We start from the raw sequence: 19,545 nt of genomic DNA on the forward strand, positions 1-19,545 counted from the left end.
GCTGTGGGCAGACGCGCGGGAAGGAGGACGAACCGGGGAAGATAAAGAGATGATGACAACAGCTGGAGATGGCGGGGCTCGGCCCTGTCACATATCTCATTGGATGGGGGGGCGACGCCACGGAGGTGAGGCGCGATCTCTCCGAACATAATTCCTCCCTCCGGTCCACCGGGGGAGTTGACAGAGGAGGGGAGGAGAGAAAAAAATGGAGGAGTTTAATACTGACGGTCATACTAATGCGCCTCCTCTTCTCATCCATCCAACCTCCTCCCAGCATCACTTCTTTTTTCCCTCCAAATTTTTGCCGCCTCTTTGTTTTCTACCTATCTTCTCCTCACCTTTCGTTGTACCTCCCTCTTGTTCTGCCATTCTACACGCTTCCTCTTCCTTCCGTCCATTCCTTTCCTTTCCTCTAATTCTCACTCTTCCTCCTTCTCTCCACCCCCCACCAAACCTCCAAACAGGACCTAATTGGGAGGCGAGAGTGGGGGGCCAGACCTTGACAGACAGGAGGTCAGCGTAATTGCTGCTGGCCATATTTAACATTAAGATAATCAGGCCATTAATTACCCTTTGGATCATTAAATCAGCCACTTGCAAAATGAAATTTCGGCCTCTATTACTCACTTGAGAGACCACGAGGGGAGGGCATTTTTCCATCTATCAGCCACCCCTCCCAACCTCCTCTTCCCTTACTCTCCCTCCCATCCCTCCTGCTGCCTGGACAAAGCGTCTGCCGGGCTTGTCTCATTCCTCAACCAATTCCTCTTCTTTTACACAGGTTTTAGTCACGGTTCTTGTTGAATGTGGAGAGATTTATGATTTGGATGATGTTTTCACATATTTGCAGTAATTTAGTGCACAATGCAAGAGGACGTTAAGCCACTAAATGATTTATGTAAATGCATTTCCATACCAAAAATGGTAAATATGTCAACAGCAGAGTGGGGCTCCACAACTCCTCATCTTCATGTTGATTTTAGGTTTATTTACTTTTGAGTGCAACTCAAATCTGGCCACATTTACACTATTTTCTGAAGTTACACAGTTTAACTACAACATTTCATCAATCCGATCGACTCTTCCTTCGAAGGCTACAGGCCAGGACATGTTGGTCAAGCAATGAAGTTGTTCTTCATAGCACAAATGTTAGAATTTCAGGATTTTTACATGTTTGCTCTTCTCCATGAAGTGAAGTTGTGCCAGAATCGTGTGATCTGAGAAGGCAAATATGTAGCAGTTCTCAATAGCTTCTCCCCCATGTTATTGTGGACTTTATTTAAATCTAACAGTTAAAAATGTAACCTAAATGGGTGCCCAGAGGAATAAAACATAATGTTAAGTGGCTCCAGCAAGACCACCCTTTGACAAATCAAGGTAATTATCAATTTCTACTATGTTTATATGCAGCTGATACTCTCTTACAGGCTAAGAAAATATCATTGATGGTTAGCATAGCATATGATGTTTTTTTTAACCCCCTCCACACAAGTTTTGTGTTTTTAGTGTGACTGTGTTGGTTTGAATTTATCAGCAGTTACATGCCTGTAACCCCAGCGATGGTTTGTAATTTCAGAGGAGCAGTAGGCGTTGAGTGAATGCAACCTCGGTGACACAGCTTCTACATATCATTTCATAGACCGTCACTGGCACTCCATAAAGCTGTCATAAAAGCTCCACGCCTTCCTGCCACTGTGTCTCAGGGAACATGTGAGAGACCCCTCCATGGATAAATACTACTATGATGAGGGACAAAGGCAGCATTTTAGCACTTCAACTACATCCTGTTATATACATAAGTTTAAAAAAACTTGTGAGAAAATTTAAGAAAAATTCAGGTGTTTAGAAACACAGATGCTGTTAAACAACCTTATAGTTGTTTAACAGCATTTACACTATCAGTGTAAAGATTTCACACAACACCCTGATTTATAATTTAGAAAAAGTGTATTTTCATTTCCTTATTTTGTTCAGACTAATAGTACAATACAATAGGAAAATAAACAATTATTAGGTAAATGTCTTACTAGAGGGTTAATAATTAAATCTTGAGTAATTTTTGAGTGCCCAGAACAAAACAGGTTTCCAGCTTTAACATCCGGAGGGTTAAAATAGCCTTTGTGTAATCTTAGAGGTGAAATGCAGGACTAAAAAAAGCCAGTCACAGAAGGTGTAGAAGTCACGGGGTAAAAAATAGCAGTCAGAGGTGGAGAAACGATGGAAAAATCAGAGAAGGAGTGGTAAAGATAGAAAGAAAACCAGGATTTATGGAGGGGAAACGACAAACAGCGAGCCACTTAAGGAATGGACTGATAAATACTATCGACAGGACAGCGATGGGGGAGAGAGGGGAGGAGAGAGATGGAGCTGCAGTGGAGCGTCGCGGGTTAATTGAGATAATATTGACCTCCTCCTCTAATCTCTTCAGGGGGAAACATGCTTCAGATTCATAAATAAATAGGAACATGAGCAACAATAAAAGCATTAGTGCCCTGATGGAGGAGGGCTAATGGCACGTCGATATCCAAGGATCGCTCAGTGTGAGTGAGTGTGTGTGTTTTTGTGTTGTGTGTATTCAGCTAAGCGGATACAGTCGTAAAGCTGAACTCAAATATATCGACTGTAGGCATCTCCTTGTGTTTTTATGTCCAACTTTAACCTGGGCTTTGATTTATTGTATACATATTTTTAAGTGCTGTATTCACTCGCATCACTTTAATTCTTACTGATATTAATTTGGCTTTAATGTAGTTATTTAAAAATTATTGTAAGTACGTTTACATTGTTTTTATACTGAAACTTTGATTTCTCATGCACATTAATCTGAGATTCAAGTCTTATTACTAGGCTGTGAAGATCTTGCATGAATATTTTTGTCTGCTTTTGTTTTTAGCAGAAAAAACCCCAAACCATAAACTAGTTAAGCATAAATGTAATCAAGAATAAAATCCTTCAAGTTTCTCTGCTAAGTGAAAATATGGACTTTGTAAATTTTGTTACTGTGATTGCATTGCAGTTTCAGCTCAACTTATGTTTAATTGATTAGGATGATGGGTCCACAATCAGGAATTTATATTTTCTCTGAAATGAATTAAGTCTGACACGTTTAAACCTTTGTTAAGAGGACGTGTAATAAGTGACACAAGCACTAAAAAAGCACAGCAGAAAGTATAGCTGTGTGTACAGTTTTCATACAGTTGTTGTGCTGCTTGAGTTGGCATGTTGAAGATATTTCGGATAGCTGGACTCACTAAAGGAACACCGCTTGTAATATTCATTTGTTTACATGTATTTGTTTTGTCTCGGTGCATGTAGGATAAAAATGTTTGTGTATGTATAAGTGAGTGTGCATCAGTGTGTGTTGGAGGGGAGTAATTATAAAGTGCTTCTGTTGACTAATGAGCGTCAGGGGGGCGAGTGGAGGGGGGGAGGACGGGGAAGTCGATCTTCATGCGGATGGCAGTCAGCTCTAATTTGTTATGATGGCTGCTGGCTTCCCAGGAATGGAGCATCCGATAATTACACAGCATGCACGCACACACGCACACACACAAACATGCAGGTACATGCTGATCAACACCAACGCCACGCTGAAGTTCACCGATTTGTTACTATCCCCTGTAGTCTACAAGACAGTGCACACACAGAGGTGGGCTTTTTATTGTGTGACATTTCTGTCAATATCAACACACTCAGTGTGAACCCTGCTGAGCCACACACTGAAACACTGCTCCCTGCCTGCAGCTGGCAGCACTGCACTGATATCCAACTTTCAATATACAAAAAATGAGATCTAAGATCTAACACAACAGTGACTCACTTTATAGGAAGTAAAGTTTTTGCTGAATGTCTTCTCTCTTGGAGACAGTTTTAGAAATGGCGTTCCACAAGGCTCATGTCTGGGTCCTCGTCTATTCACTACTTATTTAAAAACAGTAGCATTTCCAACCAATAAGCAACGTCAGGACTGCTGCCCTAACCTGAGAGATGAGAGATTATGAGAAATTATTCCCTGTAGCTTCGATGTAATCCTGTCACTTCCTGCTGCACCAGAAACAACCACACCCATCTTTAGAATCTCGTCCTTTCTTCAGACTACACTTTTAATTCTAACCTCCCAGTGGAGCCAAACTCTTTTCCTTAGATGTTTTCTACATTTCCTACCTGCTGGCGTCCGGTCCAGGTTTAAGGCGTCCCTGAGCGTTGGCCTCCCACACGCTGTTGGCCAGCTCGTTGCCAATGGCCGACATCACCTTGATGAGCTCCAGCGGCCACTCATCCAGGTCTAGAGAGCGAACCCTGGACAGGTGAGTGCCCAGGTTCCTGTGGATTCCCGAGCACTCAATGCAGATCAGGGCCCCAAGATTCAGACTTGCCCAGTCCGGGTCTGAAGGAGACAAGTTCACTCTATTAAAGACAATATACCCTTTTTGGGGGAAAAAAAGAACTTCGGTTTAATTGTTTGATATGTTATAACAAACAAAGATTATTAAAAGGGTTCCTAAAAAGTAAGAATTCTGGATAAACAACCTTTATTTTAAAGGTCAATGAGGAAGTTTATCTATTTAAACTGTGTTTGCAGAGGAAGATCAAGACATGAAATTTAAACAGTTGGTAAAAGCCAGCACCGGACAATCATTGCTCTTTATTTGTACGTAGAAGGTGGCTAACAAGGCTAGAAGAATTTTAGACCTTGGTCATCATTACAAACCTTCTTGGTCTCTAATCAATAACTGAAATCTGAAAAAAATCTAATTTGGGAACAAAAACTGGAAATGACCTCCATCATTTTATATCTTAAGTTCTTTCTTTTGGTTTTGGTTTAAATGTGACGTGATAAAGAAAGAATATAGGCATTACTGTATTCGTCCTTCCTATTGTCTCAAAAATTGGCAAAAAGAGCATTTGCAAGAATTATGATCTGAGAAAAGCTCACAATGTTGGCCTGCTTGCTGGGAGAGATCGCATCTCTAAGGCTACGTTCACACTGCAGACGAAAGCGCATCAAATCCAACTTTTTTGACCGTATGCGACCCATATCCGATCATGGTATGACAGTGTGAACAGCACAAATCCGATATTTTCAAATCCGATCTGGGTCACTTTCGTATGTGGTACTGAATCCGATACATATCTGATGTTTTAGAAAGCGACTGCTGTTTGAATGGTCATGTCGCATTAAATTCATCTTTTACGTCACTGACACAAGACAGACGCCAATTATCAGCGCCGGAAAAGACATCGTGAACGCTTCCTGGTCATCCCGTGTAGATGTTAGTGAAAGTGTTGAGAAGACAACGTCTGAGAAACGTGAACATTTTATTTGTACTGTATAAGTACATAGTACATAGATAGTTGCAGATTCTGACAGAAATCTGCAACTATCCTTTGAAGCACCGCTCCTGTCTAAAACAGCAATAAGGATAATTATTAGGCCATATGTAAATAACAAAATAACTTAAAGCAAAATTGGGAAACGTAAAGTCTGAAACAAGTCTTTATATTTAGGGCCACCAGTCAAACAATACTGTTTGGTTTGGGTCTAAACAGAGCGGGTTGTGTGTGAAGTCTTCTTTTGCGCACGTGGCCGCTTTGAGCGTTCACACTAGATCGCGTTTGCTGTCACATTTTATTTGTAGTGTGAACAAGCAGACAAAAAAAATTGGATTTGATCAAAAAATCGGAATTGAGCATTAAGACCTGCAGTGTGAACGTAGCCAAAGTTGGACAGTGAGAGGCTGACAATCCTGCACAACAACCTAAAGGATGGAGGGAGTTTCAGGAATTGGACTTAAATTATGCAACTCCTTGAAATAACTGGACCCATTTTTGGATGGTGTCACATTTACACATAATTAATCCTTTCAGTCTAGTTTAACTCTGACCATTAAGAAGATACTCAGAAGGCATTCTTGCGTGAACCCTAAGAATCATATTTCTTGACCAGTCTGATGGTTTATTTTTAGGAAGTAAACTGAAGGGTAATGGTTGTGTTAGTGAAGGTTTTCTTGACACTGTGGGTGGTTTGTACTCACTCGGTGCATCGCAGTCGGCACAGCGACCGTTCCCTCGAATGCTTCGGATCGACTGCAGAGCCATCGCCTCTGTCTGGCTTGTCAGACGAGACTGAAACAAAGAAGAAAAAAAACCAGTTCTGGTTCACTTCTTTTCTTGAATATATGTTTACTTTACAGTTTGAGGGAGAAAAAAAATAGGATTTAAACACTGATCAACCTCTTGTGTTTTTGACAGCGCTGTCTCTCAATTAGGCTAAAAATATTTAAAACATTGAGCATATGTGAGTCGCTGCTGTTTTGGGTTATGAGCATCAATGTCGGAGAGTGAAGGAACAACACGATACACAAATGGAATTGGTGAAGGGAGGGGGGGCCGGCGTCTTTTTTTTTCTTCTTTCTTTTTGGGTGGGAGAGCAATAAAAAGGCAGAGAGCCTGAGGCGTAAACACATCAGGCCTCGAATGAGACGCAGCCGCCTGCTGCAGGTGGAAAATGGCAATGCTGAGGCTCAATGTGAGCTACAGTAATTGCTATTTTCTAATTATGTGAGTGAACGCGCGTGTGTGTGTTTGTGTGCATTAAAGGGCGATTTCGCATGTTTGTTGGTCCTGATGTGGACAAATGTGAAAATGATGCGATGAAGAGACTGAAAGGCTCCAAGAGAACTCGGCTCACCTTGTTCTTGCTGCTCTCGCAGGACTGCAGACTTGCCAGGATCTGGCTCTCGATGACCTGAACCCAGGCATCTCGCTCCTCGTAGGAAGTGGCTTCAAAGTGCCACGTCTGCCCCGTCAGCGACACGATGGTAAACTCAAAGTTCTCCTCTTGTTCTGTCAGAGAGAGAGAGGGAGAGATGAAAACACATCCTGACCTTACTCTGACCATTTTGATTCAAAAGCTTCGTCATCAAACAGTCGCCAAGCAGAATTTAAAAATAAGAAGAAAGTGTGGATGCTCAGCTGAGGGCTGTAACGACCAACTCTCTCTCACATTGTTTGACAGGACACCTGTTCTACTGACCTACATGACCCCTCCCCCTGTAGCCAGGATATCACCCAAATTAAGGGTCCCTGGACCATCCTGCCCTCTTCTCTGCAGACATGTCAGCAGGAGAGGCCAGTCATTACAATCAGGGCCAGCTGGGGGGTGGGGGGGTGGGGGGGCATATGGATCGGTTACACAGAACCCCCTCAGAGGTTAATGGGACAATCAGGAGCCAATTACATCAAGTATGTGCGAGCCTGTTGTGTGTGTGTTTGGATTCAGGGTCGAGGACACTTTTTAAAGCAGCACCAGCGAGGTTTGACAACATGTCTGCAGAGTCACACATTAATGGGACAGTTCACTCAAAATCACATTTTAGTAAATTCAAATAAAGTCTCCACACTGAGACAGTTCTAATGGGATTTACTGCAATAAAATGTATAAAAACCTCAAAAAATGTCACAAAATTTGAAAAGAAATTACAGCTAAACTACATAAAATACCAGAAATGAGCGGTAACCAACAGACCTCTCCAGCTGATCTTTAAAACAGTAACTGATCTAACAGACTGAGCCACATCAATACGTATCGACTGTTAGAATAAACAGGATATTCAGACTAGATTTGAAAACCTTCACCAATTTTCACTTCCTGTTAAATAAACATGAATTAATTCTTGAGTTCAAAGACTAAAAGATCCACTTTTTAGCTCTTCAAAGCTTTTTTCAAACTTCAGATGACTTATGAGGTGAGCTTCCAGCTGCATGCTGGAGTCTTCCTCAGATCTCCATCTTTATGTTTCCAGCTGCAGTTTTTAGCAAACATGAGCAAACAGAAAATCCTAAATGTTATGAGGTGAGTAGAAACCGTTAGAAAAGTCAGTAATGGGAACTCGGCGTTAAAATTTGATTGGATTTCTGAGTAAACCTCGTGGAGATGAAAAACCTCTGTGTTTCTGTACGACTGCTTCCATGCCTCGCCACAGATGTTCACATTTGTTCGTTGACATGTCGGCCACATTTGGAAACCGTTAGAGTGCACAGACGGGATGGGAGGGGGGCTGAGTATCATCACCACAGCAGATCAGACTACAAGCAGCTTCTGTTTACAATTAACCCCGATCAGCAGGGAAGAGGAGGCGACACCGGGTAATCACTTAATCAAAGGATGGCCTCCAGCGTGCCTGATAATTCCCAGGATTCCGCCGTCTCTGCTGGTGTGACCCGGAAATGCTTTCCTCCATCCAAACCTGCGCGGGGTCGGGCTCAGACAAAATCTCAGCAGTGAGCTCGGTAATCACTCACAACACGGGCGAGGGTTTCTGGAAGCAGTCGTTCATGACGAGCGGCGGCAGCAGAAGAAGAAGATGATGATGATGAGGGGTTTAATCAGTCGGAGAGCGGTCACGGCCGGCCCGCCAGGGAACGACCATTTGCTCCTCCTCAACTCCAGTCATTTGGCTAATTGGGATCGTCTCAGAGCAGCAGAGCCGAAGCTCGCCTCCGGCTCTGCTCTGGATAATCAATGGCCTTGTCCGAGGAGAGGAAGGACGGAAGGTAAGGATGGAAGGAAGCGCCCCGAGGCGAACGGCGGGCTGAGAAAGCCCCGCACTTCCAGATGAAGAGATTGAAAACACCTTTGCTCTCCAAAGTTTCTCTACTAGAGATAACCGAGGATCACGTTTTCATCTGTGAGCTGCTGCAGGCGGCTGACGGCCTGAGTCTGATGAGCGCACGTTAATTAAAACTACTGTTTACAAGGGCCGGCTAACGGATCAAGGTTAAACCGATCTGTGCAGTAAACCAGCCGCTGAGCGCAGAGATTCAGAGAAACAATGATGAGACTGAACTTTTCTCATGAAAGCAGTGAAACGAGAGGGACAAACTGTGAAGGAAAATATTTAATAAAAGGTTTTCTCACAGTGGAAAAAAGCTGGACATTTTTACCAAAGTGGAGCTTCAAGCTGCTTTTTTCCAGGTGATGTTTTTGGGCAAGGATCCAGAAATAAGTTTTTAGAGGAAGCGACCGAATTAATCAACATTAACATTAATGAAGCCTAATTAAAACCTGCAGGTCCAAACTGAAAATGAGTCGAGAATAATAAAATGTTCAAAAAGCAGCTAAAGGAAAGAAAAATTCACCCCACAAATGTCTGAAAACTGTTTGAAAAATATAAATAAAATCTGAAGAAAAAATTCCAGTTACTTTATATTAATAAACATTAATAAACAAAATCTGTAAAATTATATACAAAGAGGAAGAAAACACTGGTCAAACTAATATTTCTAAAAAATATAAAAAATAATAATTTTTAAAAATACAAAAAATTGGAAAAATAAAAAAATTTAAAGAATTTAAAAACAAAATGACAGAAAAAAGTGTCAAAATAAAATAACTTTTTTACTTTTCTTTAAAAGATACATTAATATAAATACATTTTATGGAAAAAAAAATATTTTGGTGTCTAAGAAGAAGAATTGTCCCAAAAAGCAGGAAAAAAAAAAAGGGCCCCAGATTATCACGTATAATATTGAAGATAAAGCACCTAAAATAATTTTACTAAAAAAAGTAGAAACACATCCAGAGTTTCACACAGTGCTCGATCCTGATTCATAGCCTGGAGCTTATTGACCTTTGATTATTAACTTGATTGCATAAAAAGCATGAGTTTTATTTTAGGAGCATCCGTTGCTGCCCTTGGTCAGACTTCATGATTTACGGGGACACTGCGTGACTTCAGAGCGGGTGCTACCATCATCAAACTATCTTCAGACCAGAGGAAGTCGAAGCTCTGCGTATGAACGTGTGTCTGATGAAGGGCAAACTGTACATAATGCAGGGAGGGAGTGTGTTCGGAGCTCCTGGGTGAACACCGGGTGCCTCTTCGTTCTAAATGACGGCTCACCCATCAAGCACCGCCTCAGCCCTGCAGGGTCAAGAGCCGGAATCCCATCATAATTAAATTCCCATGATTCTCTGTTTTCAGGGGGAAGGGGAGGGGTGGAGGCTGCTTGACAATTATGGAAACCAACAATCCAGAAAGGCTCTGCCTCTCTGCAGCGTAAATTAAACGGTGTTTCTGGATTTAAATGCTGCATGCTGACCCAGCGCACTAAGCCTGTTAATGAATAAAATCAGGGGGGAAAAGAACCACTCCCACTTTTACTATGAAACCCCTGCCTGGACCTCAGCAGCAACACTAATCTTAAAGCATGGTAGAAAAATGACTCTGTGGAGCTTTTTAGTCTCTTTTAGCCCATAGTTTTAGTTCTCTGAGCAGCCAACAGCTAAAAGAAACAGGATGTCAGAGCTCAGAAGGAGGTGGAGACCAAAAAATATTCACTGGATTATATTATGATAGAAACTAGAAATGGAAACTATATTCAATAGGTCAAATATGAAACGTGGAGCTTTTAGCTGCTTTATATCCAGGGTGAGGAGCTAGAAGTAAAATGTAAGTGCAAGGACTAAAATTAATTACCTTTAACATTAATGAAGCTTAATTAATGCTGAGAATGTGCAGCTTCAATTTGCAAACGGGCCGAGGGGCAGAGGATAATAAAAGTGTTCAATGTTCACATTGTCTTCTAAAAAAGGATAAAATATAACAAGTTTTAAAAATATAAGAAAATATCAATAAAAAAAATAACATTATTTTATATTAGTTTGGAATAAACTCCCCGAGAAATAATTTTGAGAATTTTATGAAAAAAGCAATAGGAATAAAATGACAACATAAATTGGAAAAAGATGATAAAAATCTCTGAACTACAACTAAAATTGCTGTAAAATACAAAGAAATTGCTGTTAGTGTTAGTAAATGTTAATAAATATGTAATATTACTTAAGTGTCATAAAAATGTTCTCAAAAAAAAGGTAAAAATAACAAAATGTCCAAAAAATTAACACAAAAAGATGTCCAAGCAACACAGTGGTCCCTCACTATAACGCGGTTCACCTTTCACGGCCTCGCTGTTTTGTTGATTTTTTTTGGTGCAATTTTAGATGCTTTTTTTTTTTTTTTTTTTTTTTTTTTAAAAAAGCGCATTGTGTTCTGCGTCCTGATTGGTTGTAGACCAACGTCAATAAATCTTGTGCCGTGCCTCCTGTACAGTACAGAATGCATTCAGCTTGCTTCGATCGCTAGCAGTGTGACTCTGAAGTGCTGTACTGTGTGTTTGTAAGTTTTCACCCCAACAAACACAAGAAAGTCGATGAAACGTCGTCACCTGCAGGTGCCTTTGGTTTCATTCTATAATACTGGAGTTATTTTTCTACAAGTTTTAAACTTTGAGAGTCTTTAAACAACAGAGAAAAGTGTGAAAATGTTCATGCCTGTCTGAGAAAAGTGTATAAAGTGTGTAGTGAGGGGTTTTACAGCCTTATACATCTATAATAATTATAAAAAATAAAGTTGGCTACTTCGCAGATTTCACTTATCGTGGGTTATTTTTAGAACGTAACTCCCGCGATAAACGAGGGACCACTGTATGACTAGAAAGTGTAAAAAGAGACAAGTTGATAAATCTTCACAAAAAATAATGCTAAGTGTCTAAAAACAAATCAAGAACAAAATATGTCCAAAGCTGTCGCAGAACATGCAGCATGTAGCAGATAAAAGGCCAGATATTTTCCTCAGGAAGTGGAGGAGACCAAAGAACCAAATAAAAAACGCCAGATTCACATACGTGATGATCGTGTTGATGAGTAACTGCTGCATGTGGAAACAATTTTTAAGAATTTACTTTCCTCAACTTTATTTCAGACTTTTTACAGTAGTAGTTCATTTCACTAAAAATAACTAAAGCTCTTTCATCGCACGTTCATGGGTAACATTGCTGTAGATCATCCTGGATCTTCCAAGCACATTGGATTGGATAATTTCTCATTTTTCTAACTAATTTAAGGACCATTTAGCTGTCAAAGTTACTTTAAACCCCAAACTTTGAAGGCGAAAACAATCAAGCTTATTTTTTGAAGAACTTTCTAGAAAATGGTGTCTTTGTGTTGACAGTTTAATTTGCTCATTCAGATTGGAAATGAAACAAAATGTGACTTTAAGATATAAAAAGAGATTTTAAATCCTCTGAGGAAATCTTCAAAAAACTCCCCCTGATTTCTTTTCTTGCCCTGTTCGGCCTGTGTTTTTCTTTCTCCATTCGCTGCTGCGTGTGTCTAAATGTATGCACGAGAGCACAAACACACACAAACGCGGACGCCGACCACGCCGCGCTGTGCGGGTAATTACTGCCACCGCTCTCGGCTACTGTGGGTGACATTCGCGCGGAGAGAGGTGGTGCCGAGGCAATTTGTGAACTCTGACACTGGCAACCTTTAACGGCAGAAAAGAACAAACCAAATATACAGCATTTACAAGACGCAGGGAGGAATGGCGGCAGGAAGAGGGGGAGGAGGTGGGGATTGGCAGAGGGTGGGTGGGTGGGGGTGGGGGGGCAGGACATGCATACAAGCCTATCATCCATCCGGGGTGTGAGGTGTCGAGGCTCAGCGGGAGGTGTATGTGTGTTTGAGAGTGGAGGACGGGAGGTGCAATGAGAGGGGAGGCGTGAGGGAGACAAAAGGGGGCCTCGGGAAACACAAATTAAAAGCCTTAAATGTCACCGCACACAGTATTGCTTTGCGACACAGGTCATTACTCCCCATATTATTCGCAGCCTTTTACAACATTAATAACCTGGAAAATATTGCAGCCGATTGTTCAGAAGTCGCTCAGAGAAAGAAATATGTGGCTCTGTGTTTTTATTTTTTTTGCTCTTGAGCAGAAGACGGAGAGGAACCGAACCACAGCAGATACTTCATGAAAGAGGAAATCACACCAGAAGATGCTCGGGAACACTATCGCACAAAACGCACATCACATTGTGGTGTATCATCACCTGTACAGCCCATGCTTCCAGGGTGGGGGTGTTTGGTTGGCTGTGTCCTCACAGGTGAGGCAGGTGGGGCAAAGAAATACAGGGGAAGGGAAAGACAGATGCTTTCTCCACTGGACCAAACACAGATGGACACACCGAGAAAGAACTGACTGGATGATTTGCAGCAAAAAGACTCTAAGCACTCTTTAGAGGTGAAACACATCCAAACTGCAGGTTGAAAATATCTCTGTGTGGTTTATAAAGTTAGAGAAATATATTTTCCCCCCCATGGACAATACTGCATTACTCTCACATTGATTAAGACAGCAAGAGGTGGTGAAAAAGATTTAAAATGGCAATTCCAACATGTTGTACATGGATATAAAGTGGACAGGAAGGTCCCATACTGACTGCAAATACTTTAAAACTGACTATGTGAGTCATAAGTCCATAAAATTTACAGCAACATATTTAGTTTCTTTTAAAACTATATCAGTTTTTTTTTTTTCAGAAGTAACCAATCCATGTTCAGTTTACAGCTCAGCTAGCAGCTCACTTTCAAGTTATGGTCCATGATGAGTGTTAAACTCTGTACTGACCTTAATTTTGGTTAAAAAAAAAGAAGAAAAGGTGTATAATTTAATATTATTATATATTATACTAGTATAATACTAATACTATAAATATTACTAATAACTAATTTTCCCTCTTTGATCGAAGTTGATGATTCATTAAAGAATTAGCCTTCATGTTATAAAAGTGTCTCAGTGCTTCTTGCTTAAACATGTAAGTGACTCAAACCCAGTTTCATCATCTTTTTCTGCAAATCACCAACTCATTCATTCCTGCAATCAAAAGCACAAATCTCCAGCACAGGGGACTCCAACTCTGCAGTGGTGGGAGGGTCAGGGTGGAGGTCAGTTGGGGGTCTGTCCGTCCCACCACAGCAGTTTTTTTTTTTTTTTACCTTCTGAGTTCTGCAGACTGTTGGTGTAAATGCTGCGAAGGCTAGAGACGCGATTTAGTTTCCAAGCTTTACGTTTGGCTGCATCCCCCGACGGCAGGAAGAGAGAGAAAAGACGGCAGCGAGGAAGGAAACAGGAATAATGTGGGTATGAAGGAAGATCAAATGGGGACCCAAAGGAAGATTGAAGAAGGAATGAAGGAATAACAAAAGCAGGTCAAGTGGGTATGATAGAGGAATGAAGAAGAGATAACAGGCGATCCGAACAGGAACAAAGGAGACAAGGGACAAGAGAAGAGGAATGAATGAGAAATGAAACATGCAGGACCAAAGGAGAGGTGAGGCCAGATTTTAGGAATGAGACAACAAATATAAGACATAGACAGTAAAGGGGAAGAGGGAGAGAAAGAGAGAGACAGGTGTCAAAACCAGCAGTGCAGAGGATGCTATGGAGGGGGTGTGGCTCGGTGCTGAAGTGGGAGGAGCCAATAAGCACAATGAAGGGATGGAAGTCCGTGAAAGATCAACAAAGTACATCTTTAATCCACTACAAATAAAAAAAATAGAACTTGGAAAAAATCAAAAGATGTCAATCAAAAAGTTTCTGCTCACATTTATCTGATAAAAAAAATAACTAAACTAAAAATATTCATGACACTTTAAACCCACTGAAAGTCAAACAACAAGAGCCTCAAAAAAAGCTGCTGTTGAGCTACAACTCAACACTTCCTGGAGATTTTCACATTAAAAGATAACCAAGAAAGTAAGAAAACTTATTTGTGGGCAATTTAGAGCGAAATATCAGTGTGTGATGTGTAAGGTTTGAACTTTTATTTCCTTTTTAGAAGTGTGAGCTGCTGGTTGGATAGAATAAAACAAAAGTCAACTTAAACTTTGAAAATGCATTAGACAGTTTTCAGTATAATCTCTTATTTCATAGATATGATTAATTATTTTAATTAATCACCTTTAGCAGAATATAAAGGCAACATTCTTCATAAAATATGGTACGAAACTGTGATAATGTGATTTTTGATCATTAAATCAAACCTAAGTGCCAACAAATGATGGGACGATAAAAACGCTGAACTTTAACATGATTCTGTAGCTCCTTTGTAGCTCTGATTCTTCCACAGGTTTGAGCTCTGTGAACTTTGACCTCTGCAAACTCTAATATTTACTCCCCCCTGGGGCTACTGCGAGCATTTGCCACCAAAGCAACATTTGCAGAGGATGAAATACAGCCGCGGCTGACACTTTAAATGTTAGTCCGCTTTGTTTTCTCAATCTGCCACAGGAGGCGAGGCGAGTGATGGAGGGAATGAATCAGGGTCGTGTTAAAAAGGTCACAGGTTGGAGCCCCGAGAGCGCGAGCAGAGAGGCTGAAGCAGAGACCAGAGTCATGGATCTGAGATAAAAAACAAAAGCTAAAAAATGAGTCAAGAGGCAGAAGCAGCTTCATGACATAAGACACCACGAAGTGATGGGACTCAGTTAAAACTGTCACTACACTCACATCCATGTGCCACGACTCACGTTAACAGGTAGAACCTACATGAATATCCAGCCTATTACTCCAGTATGAGCTTTTTTTCAAAGCAGGGGGACCTGAAGTGTTTTTCCTCTCCGTCTAACTCAGAGATTATTTGCCTCTAAGTCGACTCATGGTTTAAACCATGTTGTGTAGCCTGCTGGATCATCTCCTCAGGGATCAGGGATCTAAGGAGGAACCAGCAGCAAGAGTTTCTCTGGAGCTCGCTGATCTCAAAAATCGTACATTAGTGGAAGTTTGTGAAAACTTGTTGCTTTTGTTTTCTTCATTTTCTCACTTTCTGATGTTACAATATACACGGTATGAAGGTATGTTATGAATATAGTATAAGTATGTACAGGCTATGTCGATGTTTAATTTGATCTTTGAACTCTTTGAAGTTTATTTGAACAGTTTGTTACTCTTCATGTTGTATACTGGAGAAAAGGTTAAAACATCAGCAGATCTATCCAGCACTGATGATAGTCTTTGTATTTTGTGCGTCTCATTTAAAAAAATCTTGTAAATGTTTCTCACCAACCTGTCTGAAAAAGCTTAAACATAAGTAAGTAAAGTAAAATTTATTTATATAGCGCTTTACAACACAAGAACATGTTTGTGTAAACTATATAAACTTGTGTCAGAGGGAGAGAGACTAAAACAAAGTGACTGACAAGTAACTGCAGGACCACCTGGTCTTTCCTCCACAGAGGCCCTCTTTGTTTCCCTTCTGTTTGACCCCCTCTGACCCTAATTGACCTGTGACGGAGGGCGGAGCCCACCTTCCTGATTAAGCTGCGACTTTAAAGGAATTCAAGGCCTTGATGAAGCAGTCAGAGAGCGGCGTGCTGCAGGTGCACCGACCACCTGACAACAATGAGGTGAAGCTCTTCAGCTGAGACACCGTCACACACGAATGGGATCTGAGACGCGCGCACACACCTTAAACATCAGCTGTGAGCAGCTTTCCGTGTGAGGAATCAAAGCCACCGTTTCTCAACTTAAACTTCAGGAATGTGGCCACAGATTCAGCTTCAAACTTTTGAAGCTGAACGAAAGAGACTCAGGTCAACTTTCAAAGCTCAAATGGCAGCCCGGTGTCGAGGCTGTGATCAGCAGCGGTTTACCTGAGACAGGTGTTTACGGGCTGCAGATCCACTCATGCTCTCATTGTGAGGATGGCCAACTGCCATGACCAGATGGGGGTAAGGAGAAGAAGATTGGTCAAAGACATGGTGTGGAAGAGAGCCAGAGATGAATAATAACTAATAATTAAATGCGGAAAGGTGTATAAACACATATTGAGTGAAAAAGGTGACTGAAGAAGAAATACTTCACACATCATAGGAATCCCCCAGAAGCCTAAACCTATTATAGCATAATTAAGGGAGGATTCAGGGTCACCTGATCCAACCCTAACCATATGCTTTAGCAAAAAGGAAAGTGTTAAGCCTAATTTAAAAGTAGAGATAGTGTGCGTCTCCTGAATCCAAACTGGAAGCTGGTTCCAAAGAAGAGGGGCCTGAAAACTGAAGGCTCTGCCTCCCATTCTTCTTTTAAATACTCTAGGAACAACAAGTAGGCCTGCAATGTGAGAGCGAAGCACTCTATTGGGGTCACACAGTACTATGAAGTCATTAAGATAAGATGGGCCCTGATTATTCAAGACCTTGTGTGTGAGGAGCTTTATGTATGTAAGACATTCTTGCATTTTAACAAATTGCTGTGTGTTATCTGACTTTATGGCTAGAAGTTGGGTGTCATCTGCATAGCAGTGAAAATGTGTGCTATGCCTAAGTGAAGCATGTATAATGTAGAGGACTAATTCAAAGACCACCACAAGTAAAAATGAAGAGCTACATTTGAGCTAAAATGTTCAGAATAAAAGTTAAAACCAAAATAAGTCAAAACATGCATATAAACTTGACATACCAAGGATAGAACTAACAAAACTAAGAATGTTAAAGCTGAAGGCTAAAAGTAAAAAAAAAGTAAAAGTAATTTGCAATTAACCCCGATGAAACACATTAAATTGAACTAATCAAACTAGAACTAAACCAAAAAAAAAAAAAAAAACACATATAAAAAAAACAACAACAACAACAAAAATCAATAGATGAACAAGAACTCTACCAAAGACAATAAGCCAACACCAAGTCTGAATCAAAAAAGCATTGTGAACAACAAAACAAACCAAAGTACTGCTAATGAGCAAGAACGGCACAAAAGAAGTCGTAGTTTGATCCAAAAATCCAAAATATCAGAGTAGAAACACCGACGTGAACTTGGTAAGTCCTTGTCAGTACACCTATAAAACCAACAAAACCAAGACCAAGTTAAAACAGAAAACTGAAACAACTATCATAAATCCCAACCCAATAAACTATGAATGCATTAATTAAACTAAACTAGATCAAATGCTACACACTAAAAAAATGCCCTTAAAAATCAAGATAAGTGAAGATCAAAACCCATTCATGGGTTTATCCCATCCTATCCCATGGGTTTAGTCCAAATGTAAGCGTGACAGAAGTCAGAATCAATGGATGAACCAGAACTATACCAAAGATGACACACAAGAATACCTTTAAAAAACATCTTCATGAATCTGACAAGTCCCAGTCAATACACCAATAAAACCAAGACTTGGTCAAAACAGATGACTGAAATGCGTCAGAACGGTAGTAAAACATCCTCATGAGCCATGAAGTCCAAATCCAGGTGAAAACGGTGGAGCTGCAGGTCAGTGAGTCATTAAAAAGTCACGCACATTAGTCTGGCCAGAGGTCACAAAAAGCCCCATCTGAAACAAAAGATACTGGTGGGTAGAGGTATCACCATCACCACCAGGAACTTCCACTGGTGCAGCAAGCTAAGGGTGAGAATCTCTGAGTGTGTGTGTTGGTGTGGTCCTACCTGGGGGAGCTCAGCCGCAGAGGGCGGTTCCCCCTCATGAATTACGCCAGGCCTTGCTCTGACATGAAGATACTTCACCCGCCCGCCCGGCGTGACAGGCGGTGAGCCGGCGGCCGGCCGAGCACGCTCAGTGCTTAATGGCTAAATTGGGAAGACTGTTACTAATCGCTTATTGAATAATGAAAGTGACACAGCTGATAAAAGATTTCAATACACTGGATTATTTATAATATTTCACTTAAGCCTCTCTGGCTGACTAATGTGGGGGCGAGATGAGGGAGTCGGGAAGCGTCTGATAACGAGTGGCGGTCAGAGGAAGTGATAATAAAACGCTCACAGAGGGGGAAAAAAGGAGGAGGAGGAGTAAAGCATAAGGAAAACAGAGTGAAGGAGGAATGAAACAGATGAGACAAAACAACGAGGAACAAGATTAGAGGAGAAGATGGAAATGAGGACAAGAACAAGGAGGGGAGACTGAAAACGAAAAAGGAAGCATTGAGGGTGGATGTGAGGAAATAAAGGAAAATAAAGGGATGGAAATGAGCAGAGATGAAGGCAGATGCAGCGTCAATCCGTCACTCAGACAGCCACTTGTCCTGTCAGCTGCTTGATACCTCACTGATGGAGGGACGAACATTACACATCTGCTGCTGCGCCACATCTGTTCAACAAGCTACTGCGTGTGTGTGTGTGCGTGTGTGATAAAAGATCTCGATAATTATCACAAAAACATCAATAATGGTGATAAACTGAGGAGGAATTTAGGATGGAATCAGCCAATCAGGATACAGCAGCGGGCGGAGGTCATAGATGTGTGGTGCAGAAACAGAACAGAAACAAACACACACAGGTTGATGTTTAGCAGATTTTTCTAATGTATATATTTAAGTTTATTTTGTGGTTTTTATTTATGAATTAATCCATATTATATTCTTTTTTTTTCCTTTACGCCTGTTTAGTGTGAAACACTTGATATAGCTCAAGTGTTATATCAACTGTATAGGTGGCTGTAGCTCAGGTGGCAGAGCAGGTCAGCCACTAATCAGAAGGTCGGTGGTTCGATCCCAGGCTGCCTCCTGGCTGCATGCCAAATATCCTTGGGCAAGATACTAACCCCATGTTTGCCTACTGGTGGTGGTCAGAGGGCCTGCCTGTGTCCGGCAGCCTCGCCTCTGTCAGTGCGCCCCAGGGCAGCTGTGGCTACAATGTAGCTTGCCATCGCCAGTGTGTGAATGTGAGTGTGAATGGGTGAATGACT

At 41.2% G+C, this 19,545-nt stretch overlaps 1 protein-coding gene across 7 annotated transcripts in view; it reads right to left on the reverse strand.

Moving 5' to 3' along the window:
* agap1 (ArfGAP with GTPase domain, ankyrin repeat and PH domain 1) overlaps positions 1-19,545 on the reverse strand; it is a 185,051-nt gene that overhangs the window by 19,638 nt on the left and 145,868 nt on the right. For 6 of the 7 annotated variants that reach the window (XM_006800302.2, XM_006800304.2, XM_035911846.2 and 3 more), the window contains 3 exons: positions 6,692-6,846; positions 6,036-6,126; positions 4,165-4,387 (listed from right to left, as the gene is read on the reverse strand). In XM_006800302.2, the coding sequence (XP_006800365.2) occupies positions 4,165-4,387; positions 6,036-6,126; positions 6,692-6,846 (469 nt within the window). Of the gene's footprint in view, positions 1-4,164; positions 4,388-6,035; positions 6,127-6,691; positions 6,847-13,843; positions 13,922-19,545 lie in introns of all 7 variants that reach the window. The other variant, XM_035911847.2, reaches the window with a different exon arrangement.

This window comes from Neolamprologus brichardi, chromosome 23 (assembly GCF_056152115.1).
Source record: "Neolamprologus brichardi isolate AB-2024 chromosome 23, ASM5615211v1, whole genome shotgun sequence".
NCBI classification, from domain to species: Eukaryota; Metazoa; Chordata; class Actinopteri; order Cichliformes; family Cichlidae; genus Neolamprologus; species Neolamprologus brichardi.